This window comes from Magallana gigas, chromosome 3 (genome assembly GCF_963853765.1).
Source record: "Magallana gigas chromosome 3, xbMagGiga1.1, whole genome shotgun sequence".
Lineage (NCBI taxonomy): Eukaryota > Metazoa > Mollusca > Bivalvia > Ostreida > Ostreidae > Magallana > Magallana gigas.
In genome coordinates this window covers 3,822,929-3,834,792 of record NC_088855.1, presented here as the reverse complement: position 1 = coordinate 3,834,792, position 11,864 = coordinate 3,822,929, and the positions used below count along the sequence as shown (strand labels likewise).

The window sequence follows — 11,864 nt, the reverse complement described above, 5'->3', positions numbered from 1 at the left end:
ACAGGATGTTTACAAATATTGGAGCTTAAAAAATCAATTACATGTTTGCGTCTGAATTAGAGTAATCAATGAAAAAGCTTACAGCAATAGTGATGACAGTTTTGTCTCCGAATGCAGAGGCGATGACTCTCTGTAACTTATTGTCTGTTTCCAGGTCAATGGATGCTGTTGCTTCATCCAGGACGAGAATCTTGTTATCCCGGAGGAACGCCCGCGCCAAACAGAACAGCTGAAATACAGGAGAAATTGCTAAATAACTGTCTGATTATACAGATCAGCTGATATAATACATGATTGCACGAACCCACATTTCAACACAGGTTTACCCTTCTGATGCTTTCTTGAAAGATTTAGATGAGACTCTTTAAACAGCAGAGACACATTTCAGTAGCTGGGAATGGTTTTGTCATTGACAGGGTGATAGATATACAAAAATTCATATTTCCCACAAAATCACAATGAATATTTAAAAAAAAATAACTGTAAATGAACCATAGTATTGAAATCATATAAATGAACTATTTTTCTAAAATTACAATGAAAGTTTGTAATGACTTCCTAAAAATTAATGATTTTAGGGAATAATTGCATACCTGTTAACCTTTCAAAGCTGCTATGTGGGAGAATCTCCCCCTTACCAACTTGGCTAAGGGGGAGATTTTGCGTAAACGACTTTTTTTCACGAGATACCTTATTTTACCATAGTAATGAATGCATTTGCAATCATTTTAAATTTTATTATTTCTATGACTACCAGTGTCCAATTACAACTTGTGTTGCTGTACAAGTTCAGAAAACTATTATTTTGTTTGCATGGTACAATACAAGAAGTCAATAGTGCCACTTTATATATTAAGTCTTCTTATTGTTCAGTATTGAACCATCACTGCATGCTGACATCTAGGCTAATCACAGAAAATTTATTTTGCCTATTTTGAATTTGCAGTGAAACCCAGTTAAAAAATACCAGAAAATAATATTCATTAAAATTATTTTTTGCCTTATATATAGGATAGATTTTTAATTCACAAAACAATTTTAACATGTATTTCTCCAGTATCATTTAAAAATGATCTCTGTTGTAATGTCTTTAGCATCCCTGTAATTCATAGTACCGGTACTATAAATTTTTAAAACTCTTGTGAAATGCTTTTACACTTTTTCCTCGAGCTTCACTTTATTGGTAGCTTTTATAAACACTCAGTGTTCCAAACTCACTTTGGTTTTTACCGATCGTGCTGGCCAGACAGAATTAGTCACGACTCACTGCACGTGGCTTGGGTGCTTTACCTGTGCACCTGTTAAGTGACACCACTGGCTGTTATTGTTTTCTTTGGTGTTACAGAGTAAAATCAAGATGTTTTAAGCTTTCACTTATTTTTTATAAGGCCTATGCATAACTAAATACGTAACTGATTTAAGTCAAAACCGGAAGTAATCGTAAAAAGTAAACTGGGCTATAACATGTCATACTATGATCACGGTAGACAGTACTTGGATGGATATTGATATATTCAAACTACACAGCAGCTTTTTGAGTTCAAAATCAGAGAAAACCCCGCAGTGGATGTTGAAATTTGCATGTAAAGATTCAGAATTGGGGAGGGGGGGGGGGGGGGGGGTATGGGGAAGACAAATACGATTGCGGGAGAAATTTGTCTCCCGTGCGGGAGATACGTTGGATGCGGGAGATCTTAGATTTTTAGGCCGTTTTGCGGGAGTCTCCCGCGCAATGCGGGAGGGTTAACAGGTATGTAATTGTCAAGAGAATTCCATACCTGTTTCTGGCCGACGCTGAAATTTTCACCTCCTTCTGACACATTGGCATCTAAAAGTAAACAGCGGAAAATTACTAATCTATAACTCATGGTGACATCTTACAGTATATATAAATACAATAAAATAACATTCTCAGACATATTGACCAGATCATGTGCTTGCAAGCACTGGCTAATGTTCTCACTCTAGGATAGAGAATTTGGATGAGCTCTCTCAAGACTGTGCCAAGTTACACAAGACACAGAAACCATTAAGACGTATGTGGTACACAAAGTAGAATACAATGTCCATACCAGTCTTGATCCAATTTTGACATGCCTTAACACAGTTTTTAGAAAATATAGAAATGATAATGCTCAATATGGATCAATGATCTAACTTATTCACCAAAACCAAGGTTCCTACAAACTAACATACATACATGTATATGTACATGTACCTCAGTAAGAAATTCTCCAGACTGAGACACTCACCTGGAATTCTCCAGACTGAGGCACTCACCTGGAATTCTCCAGACTGAGACATTCAATTGGAATTCTCCAGACTGAGACACTCACCTGGAATCCTCCAGACACTCACCTAGCTGATTGGGAAGCTCTGTGATGGAATCCTTCAGTTGGACTGTCTCCAATGCTGACCACAACTTCTCATCTGGGATCTCATTTAGTGGGTCAAGGTTATACCTATACAAAACATTTCATCACTATATAAAGGTGTCATACAGAATGTTAATGTACAGAATTTATTATATCCCCAAAATTATACAAGCCTATAATACTCATTCTTTTTATTAGACTAACACCTAATATGCATGGATTTTAAAGGTTACTGACCTAAGTGTATGGTATGTAAACTTCTTTTCTCTACGGATGGAAAATTTAGGAAAGATGCAATAAGATAAAGTTTAGAGATTGCTGTTGTGCTAGGTGGCCCTAAGCGATAGTGATAAAAGATGTGCTATGTGGCTTTAGGTGATAGTTGGTGTGCTAGATGGTCCTCAGTAATACCGGTAGCTGTTATACAAAGTTGCACTTTTTGAAAGTTATAGTAGATGTGCTAAATGGCCTAAGCAATAGTTGATGTGTTAGGTGGCCCTGATTGAAAGTTGATACACTGGGTTTCCCTTAGTGAAAATAATATCAGATGTGCTTGTCAGTCCAATTTATAGCGATTGTTGATGTGCTAGGTGGTCCTGACCTGATTGTCCCTGTAAACAGGACAGGGTCCTGTGGAATAATTGCCAGGTTACTCCTCAGTTCTTCCAGAGAAACTCTCTTAGTGTCCTTCTCATCGATGTAAATTTCTCCTTCACATATGTCAATCATGCGGAATAAACTCAAGGTCAATGAGGATTTTCCACTCCCAGTTCGTCCACATATTCCAACCTAAAATGAAATACATGTAATATGTTTTACAGTGTGCTGTTTGAAGAGCAATGCTATTAATAGAATTAGATTTTCACTATCAGATTCATTGGAAACATGCTCAGTTAGATCCTCCTATCTATTCGTTACGCTCAATGTAACATGCACAGTTAGATCCTCCTATCTATTCATTACGCTCAATGTAACACGCACAGTTAGATCCTCCTATCTATTCATTACGCTCAATGTAACACGCACAGTTAGATCCTCCTATCTATTCATTACGCTCAATGTAACACGCACAGTTAGATCCTCCTATCTATTCATTACGCTCAATGTAACACGCACAGTTAGATCCTCCTATCTATTCATTACGCTCAATGTAACACGCACAGTTAGATCCTCCTATCTATTCATTACACTCAATGTAACACGCACAGTTAGATCCTCCTATCTATTCATTACACTCAATGTAACACGCACAGTTAGATCCTCCTATCTATTCATTACGCTCAATGTAACACGCACAGTTAGATCCTCCTATCTATTCATTACGCTCAATGTAACATGCACAGTGTACCTTGTGACGTCATGTTAGTAGACATCACTGGACAATTTCCGATAAACAAGAAACAATGTGGAGAACAATTTGCAAATAGATCAAAATAACTAGTTGTAGAACAACACTTTAAATGTTTTCAACAATCTTGAACCACATTTTTTAAGTTCATAAGTGAAGTTTGTAAACTCTGAAATACTAGTAGTCATTATTCTCACATATACATGTTATCTATAGGAAGGGCTTCACTCTCACAGCCCTTTGGGCAAACGAGAGGGCTTTGTCTTCCTTAATTCTGTGTAATCAAATAAGGTAGAAGAGATATCATAGCTGAATATGTTCTTTAAAATATAGATTAACTTGGAACAAACAAACAAAGGAGAAGAATATTTTAGTTGATCCACTTCACTTTGTTGCCCCTACAAGCTCCTCACCTTTTCTCCAGGGTTGATGATGAAGGATGCATTGGTCACCACCTTCTCTAAGTCCTTGTCATACTTTAGACTCACATTCCTAAACTCAATTTTTCCGTGCACTGGCCACCCTTTCTCCAGTTTATGGTTACCTGCAAAATGCAAGTACACAACTTAATATTTTAAATCTCAAATCTCTTCAACCATATCATATACATGTACTAATTGACCTGATTTTTACCTAATTATTTGACTTCAAAAATTTCTTTGCAGATTCAATTGACCTAAATAAGGAGCATGCATTATTTTCAGAGCACACAAACATTTTCACTGCTGTGTTAAGTATATCATTGGGTTTTTCCCTTTTCTATTTTTATTATGTTGAGTCCCCCCTGACCTTTATGGTGGAAGTCAACTTCTCGCTCCAGGTGGATAAACTCATCAACCCTCTCCACCGAGTTCATTGACAATTCCAGCTCAGCAGCATTACGGACGATCCAGTTCAAGTAGATAGACACCTGAAAAAATAAATTCATTTTTGCATTTCAATGCCAAGTTTACAGACTACAGTAAATTTTGTTTCCATGTGTTGTTAATAACACAATAACCAATAGGAAACAAAAAGCAAAATTTGTTTCCATATTATGAATGTTTATTTAAAAAATAATATAAATGTACATTGTATGCAAGTCAATTTTGAGTTAAATATTTCCCAAGTACTTTCTCTTGATGTTTTACTCCCCACATGAAAATTTTCATGTTTACAGCAACACACTTTTTATCAATAAGGCTATGCCATACCTGTAAAGTATAGGTGTTTGAGAGGCCTACCTGTAGAGCATAGGTGATTGAAAGGCATACCTGTAAAGCGTAGGTGATTGAGAGGCCGACATAAGCTGGAGAGGTCTGCCCGGTCAGACAGGTGGCCAGACTGGATATAGCAGATAAAAACACCAGCAGAGACCCTATATAGTCCTAAATAGGGAAGAAATTACAACCAATTAATACTTCAACCTGAAACTATGCAAAACCATCTGAAAACAATGTACAACTTTGAGTTTTAAAGAGCAATTAAAATAATTCTCAATAAAGTTCATATAAAAATTAGTATCACATATACGTATACCCCCGGTAATTTCGAGCAAGAAAAATGCTAAAATTGACACCATAAAATCGTGGCGGTGAGTACTTTTCCTTGGTCTGTTTACTGTGGTTTTTATCTACAGTAATCAGTTGACTTACCAGACGAATTCCAAGCCATCTGTTTATAGCCATCACAAAAACATAGGGAGTATTATTGTTGTCAATGAGGGCAAAAGCTCTCTTTCTAAACCGCCGCTCAGCTCTGAAAATATAAAAAGACGCTTCATACCAGTACTTATCAAAAACTTGCAAAGCGCTATGGTAATCTAGAACAGATTTGATATACAATGGATTTAGAGTTACAATAGCTTCAACAGTCATTTTGCTGTGAACCTTCAGGAGGTATGTGCCAGTAATATCAATGGACCTTAGTTACAGTTTATCAAATTCAAAATTTGAAATCCAAAACTCATCAATGCAATGCTATCATACATTTTGCTATTACCTGTTGGTACAGAGGCCATAGTTCTTGGCAGCGACTGTTTCCTGAAAGTTCTACATACCTGTAAGCTAATACACAATCCCTCCTCACCTGTAAACATTAAAACTAAGTTCAATATAACAATGCGTGTAATTAGTTACCTGTAGGCTCTGATTGTCTGCATCCCACTGAGAGTTTCTGACAGGTGAGAGAACACAGGTGATCTTGTCACACTCTCTATCCTCTGAAGCTCCCTGTTAATGCAAACAAATATTCCAAATCAAGATTTATAATCAACAACATAGAATATACCTGATGTATATAGACCCTTACAGCTGTGTACTGAAAAGGGTCAAACAACAAACAGTATATTGCTTTTAACTGTGAAGTTTCATTTTAGAATACAGTAATTCATAACTAAAGTGAAGTACAATGAAAGAGCAACTTTAAATTTGTTATCAAAGTTATTTACTTTATCCAGAAACTTCAGATATATTTGATGAGAGAAGGAAACTGACTTGGCTGTAATTATGAATTCATTATAAGAGTGTGTAGAGTAGCTGTGTTTCACCGTATCATTATAAGAGTGTGTAGAGTAGCTGTGTTTCACCGTATCATTATAAGAGTGTGTAGAGTAGCTGTGTTTCACCGTATCATTATAAGAGTGTGTAGAGTAGCTGTGTTTCACCGTATCATTATAAGAGTGTGTAGAGTAGCTGTGTTTCACCATATCATTATAAGAGTGTGTAGAGTAGCTGTGTTTCACCGTATCATTATAAGAGTGTGTAGAGTAGCTGTGTTTCACCGTATCATTATAAGAATGTGTAGAGTAGCTGTGTTTCACCGTATCATTATAAGAGTGTGTAGAGTAGCTGTGTTTCACTGTATTCTGATAATACCACTCTGAAACAACTGCAATAATTTGCTTAAAGATCACATCCCAAGTGGCGAACGACCCAAGAAGCTAAACATTTAAAAGGTGATTTTAATCAAATTGGTATCAGCTGAACTGGATTCTGTGAGTGATATGAGTGGGGGATGGGATGTCTGAAACTCACCTGGCTGTGGCCCTGAAGAAGTACTGGAAGCAGTAGTACAGAATGGCCAGTGGAGCCACCGCTATTAGGAAGTAGGGCGTTGCGATCGCGTTAATGGCCAGGGCCGATATTGTTACCAGGACACAGCGGGTAAAACTCTCCAGAATAAAGGGCAATCGCTGTAAAATCATAAAACTGTAGTGTAGATGCAGGTACATGTAGTTCTCAATAATATCTGATGGGAATAATTACTTTGTAATTTTTTTTTTTAGAATGCTCATAAAATTACATACTTTTTGTATTGTCTAAGGGTAGAGACTTTCTCCATCAATATTTATTAAATTGATGTACTGTGGTTTCATTAATATTCGAGGGTATCAATTTTCGTGGATAAAGTAAAAATGACAGTTTCAAGGATACGTAAATTCGTGGCCAACTGGTCTATCAATACAAAATATTAATAGAAATTGCACTTCAATGAACATTTAATTTTGTGGATCAACTTAACAACGAAATCCATGAAAATTGGTATTCAACGAATATTGATGAAACCACAGTATTGTTTTATATGTCGAGCTTAAAATAAATGTTAATAAATGTACCTGGTCAATTCCTGCCACATCCGCTGAGAACCTGTTTATAATTCGACCGCTTGGGTTTGTGTCAAAAAACCTGCTCAGATACAAAAAAATAAAATGAATAAAAGCTCAGGATTTAAATATACAAAACATCAATCATTTTTACATTTATTAAAATAACATTAATTTTTGTTTTGTGGTCTGCTATCATTTCATGCTATCATGGAGGCGTGTTTTCATTGGTTTACTTTTATATATTAAGTAATTGTGTTTTATCAAGTGACAACACTGCTTAATAGTTATGTTTTACAATTTGTTGAGCATTTCTATGGGTGATCATGAGGGATAGCCGTGGAATTTGAAATAAAGAGAAAATGAATCACCTGATATGAAACTTATCTTATTCAAATTTACCAAAAGAAGTAGATACATACATATTTAAATGGGACATAAACTACTTAATATCAACTACTTATATCTATGTGTATTAATAGTGATTTGGCAAACATAACCCAGCATATATACTGTAGATTCCTGATCAAAGATGAGAAATTAATATCCGCATAAAATCGCGAGAAGCATCCTTCGCAGAATTTAAAATCTTGTCATTATTTTTTCAAAGTTTAGAACGATAAGAAATAAGATAAAGCACTCTGGGTTCACAATTTTATATTCTTGCGATTTGATACATCACAGCGGGATTGCGGAATTAAGTACTCGTGTAATATAAGGAATTTACAGTAGTTTTTTGTAATTTGTACCTCACCTGATAGAGAGGTGAAGAATAGTGTCCAGGAGGTTGAAATGGAGATTCTTGGAAGCCCTCAGTGTGGTCAAGTACAGGACTAGATTGGCAATGAAGGCTCCAACCAAGCCAATTATGTTCAGTATCATATAGTCGAACATGTATTTGTGATTGTCAAATGTCTGAAAGTAAAATATACAGTAATTTTCCAGTATAACCGGAGAGCTATCGGTTGCCACAAGATGGAAAAGTACCTAAAGTAATCATCAACTTAGTTGCTTGTAATTGATTGCTTTAAAAAAAAAACTTCAGTGAGTAGTAACAATTTTTTAAAGTACATAAGAGGTCAAAGTGACAGAGCAAAATGTTTCTTTCTAATTAAGGGCTCTAACCATACGATGCACACAACTGATATCCCTTTAATAAAACCAGGCAAACTGCATATTGTAGTTTCTTTAACATTTGTGAGCACAAATTTTTCAGGGATTTGTTAAAATTCAAACTTTTGATGAGACATAAAGTTGTGTAAAATAGTTGCATCAATTTGTACCATTATTCATGACTGTCCAATTTTGTCCAATAGGGATTCAACATGAATTACTGATATCACAGTATTTGAAATTGGGAGATACACAGCTGAAATCATTCCAGAATATCTCACCTGTGAGATGTTACTGCTCTTGTTTTGTGAGCCGAGTTGAGCTAGCTGAGTCTGGAACTCGGTCGATTCCTCCGCCCACAAAGACAGAATGATGTTGCTCCAGGCCAGTAACACATGGTAGCCCACCTGTAGCATCATCATCCCACCCATGAGCAGGTAGCCACAGGCTGCGGCGTACTGCAGGTAAACGCGGAGGGAGATGGCCCCCACCTCCTTGTGTTCCTTCTGTACCAGCTGTCCATCCTTCTCCTTAAGGGGATCTACAGGACCAATCAGTGAAAACATTTACAATGATGCATATGGACATATGACCAATCAGCGTCAGACACGGAAGACATGCCTTAATGGTTCATTAATTTCAGACACAGAAGACATGCCTTAATGGTTCATTAATTTCAGACACAGAAGACATGCCTTAATGGTTCATTAATTTCAGACACAGAAGACATGCCTTAATGGTTCATTAATTTCAGACACAGAAGACATGCCTTAATGGTTCATTACAGTTTGAAAACATTTAATGATGCAATGTCTTCCACTCAGTAGACGGAAGTAGAAAATACAATATTCCTTCAAAAAAATGTTGCTTTCTTTATGCACATGCTTTTTATATTAGTTCCTAGGCTCATGTATAGAATTCCATTTCATTCTTTGCACATCCAATATGTATACAACTCTCTTTTTTCTACTAAGTTGTGTGTACTGTAAGAGAATTCTCTTACCCTGCTCTGTAGCATGTATACAATCTCTTTATCTTCCCCTGAACCCTTTTATTCCCCCAAGTAAAAGCTATATCTACAGTAAATGTATGCAAGGTTCCCTTACCCTGCTCTGTAGCATCTATACAATCCTCCTCCACGTTTGACATCTCAGACATCTGTCTGCTGAAAGGTTGACTGCCTCCAGAGAGAATGGACTGAAATATTTGAATAGTTTTAAAAAGACTGACACATCTCAATTTTTCTAAAGCCCCCCTCCCACCGATCTCTCTGACTTGTTAATAGGAATACTCACCTGTACAGAGATCTGTCTGCTGTAGTCGAATGGATGGGCACCATCTGACGGAGACATAGGGGCATCATGGTGGTCCCGACTGTAAAACAGGGGAGGTAACATGGATTTCTATCATCAAATCAACTGACTTCATAAAAAAACATACTACCTTCAAAAATTTGAAAATTTAAAATTCTGTCTTCTGCATTTAAATTTACACAAAAACTTCTTTCTTCCAATTCATGGAATCATCAGTTGTTATTCACATATCCAATTGATCACTATAAAACCATTTGACTGTAGGAACATCTGTATTGAGTTTTATCCTTGGTGATTAGGAATGACCCTGACCTTGATTCGGAGGCCTTGGCCTCTCTCAGTGCCAGCCTCCAGGACTCGTACAACTCCGGCTCTTGCTTCTTGACCTCACTCAGCGTCCCCTGGTACTGTATCCTCCCATCCTTCATCACGATCAACTAATCAACACCAAATAACAACAGTCAATTACATACCCAAACTAATCAACATCAAACAACAAGTCAATTACCAATCCACAGTAGAAACAAAACTCAAAGAATGTGAAATAACAAGCAATCAATACATCAATCAATTTATTGATCAGTAAATTAATCAATCAAGTGATCAAACAATCAATCAATATACCATTTATAATTGTGCTTTAAACAAACATATTCTAGTGGAGGAGAAAATAAGATAGCAAGTACTTACTTGATTGGAGTGACCGACATACTGTAGCTGATGAGTGACCAGGATGACAGACCTTTTACGTCGGACTAATCGCTTAACAATGGCGTCCTCGAAAACATGCTTCCCAACGTGAGCGTCCAGCGCAGACAAAGGATCGTCCTGAACAGACAGAGAAAGAATTCAAATTTCCATAAAGAAAGCTGAAGTACATGTTTATGTATGAAAGATAAACAGAACTTAATAAAACTTGAATTAAAGGTAGCCCACCAGAATGACAGTATCAGCATTGGAGTATAATGCTCTGGCTATGCTGATTCTCTGCTTCTGTCCACCACTCAGATTGATTCCCTGAAATACACAAATCATTTCTATTTTTATTTTTCAATACATCCATCTCTTTGTAGATTTATCAACTTTTATGAAAATAATTATATATATAAGTTCAGTGTTACTCCTGATGTTATCATTTAGATTATAGAAACGGCCTTACCTTCTCTCCGACTTCTGTTTCATCTCCGGCAGGAAGTGATGCAATGTCAGGTTTCAGTGCACAGGAATCTATTACTTTGTTATAGCTGTTTTAAAGATTCATGATGATACTGTACAGAGAACAGTCTAATACACTTACTGGTAATGGCCAGTGCATGTTTGATTCATTATCATCAACAGAATACTTTACATTATTTTCAAACTTTTTTCTCCATATCAATCTTGAACAAGGGCACCGCTAAGCGGAGCATCCCCTCGCGACATGAGTTATTGTGTGCAGGGATGCATTATTTAGCAATATATAGTTATGTTAATGAGAAGACCACATTCTACTAACTCTCCATTACTGCAAAAACTACATTTTCTTTACCTGTACTAGATCTAAATCCAAAAAATATCAAGTTGTTGATTTGAACTGCTTACTTTCACTTTGGTTTCAAAGAAGTGAAGCGGAAGATTGATAACTCGTATACAAAATTGATTATAACATTGATTTAATGAAATAATAATTTGTAATAGTATTAATGGTTTGGAAAGGCATATGCATTTTTTCTTTGTTATTTTACAGAAGTGTGCAATCTATGATAAATATTTTTAGTTTTGAACGAATTTTGTCATAATGTATACCCCCCCCCCCCCCCCTCCTTTACCATGGTGTAATTTTATCTAAGTTTTTGCATACAAATTTGACCAATTAATTTGACATTGCATTTGTTTTAATCTTTTACAATGAGGCATATTTGTGCAAAGGCTGAGGAAATTCTATTGGAAGGTTTTTTTTATTAATTTACTAGAAAATTGAAATGGAGTGCACACACACACATACACACACACATACATACATACACACATACATACGAACACACACACGCACGGTAGCGATGCTATATCCCCTCGCGTAACTTGTTGCGCGAGGGGATAATAAAGTTACATCACACTAAATTCATCAAAAGTTGAGTGTGCATTTTCTGTAA

The 11,864-nt window shown here is 36.3% G+C and overlaps 1 protein-coding gene across 2 annotated transcripts in view; it reads right to left on the bottom strand.

Moving 5' to 3' along the window:
* Positions 1-11,864, bottom strand: part of LOC105347034 (ATP-binding cassette sub-family C member 9) — a 29,234-nt gene that overhangs the window by 4,136 nt on the left and 13,234 nt on the right. For both annotated transcript variants that reach the window (XM_034480909.2, XM_034480908.2), the window contains exons 14-32: positions 10,892-10,976; positions 10,669-10,749; positions 10,423-10,560; positions 10,045-10,169; positions 9,715-9,793; positions 9,526-9,616; positions 8,701-8,960; positions 8,061-8,221; positions 7,319-7,388; positions 6,738-6,895; positions 5,841-5,933; positions 5,358-5,460; positions 4,977-5,090; positions 4,513-4,633; positions 4,137-4,267; positions 2,977-3,164; positions 2,359-2,462; positions 1,779-1,828; positions 83-229 (exon numbers count right to left, since the gene is read on the bottom strand). In XM_034480909.2, the coding sequence (XP_034336800.2) occupies positions 83-229; positions 1,779-1,828; positions 2,359-2,462; positions 2,977-3,164; positions 4,137-4,267; positions 4,513-4,633; positions 4,977-5,090; positions 5,358-5,460; positions 5,841-5,933; positions 6,738-6,895; positions 7,319-7,388; positions 8,061-8,221; positions 8,701-8,960; positions 9,526-9,616; positions 9,715-9,793; positions 10,045-10,169; positions 10,423-10,560; positions 10,669-10,749; positions 10,892-10,976 (2,299 nt within the window). The remainder of the gene's footprint in view (positions 1-82; positions 230-1,778; positions 1,829-2,358; positions 2,463-2,976; positions 3,165-4,136; positions 4,268-4,512; positions 4,634-4,976; positions 5,091-5,357; positions 5,461-5,840; positions 5,934-6,737; positions 6,896-7,318; positions 7,389-8,060; positions 8,222-8,700; positions 8,961-9,525; positions 9,617-9,714; positions 9,794-10,044; positions 10,170-10,422; positions 10,561-10,668; positions 10,750-10,891; positions 10,977-11,864) is intronic.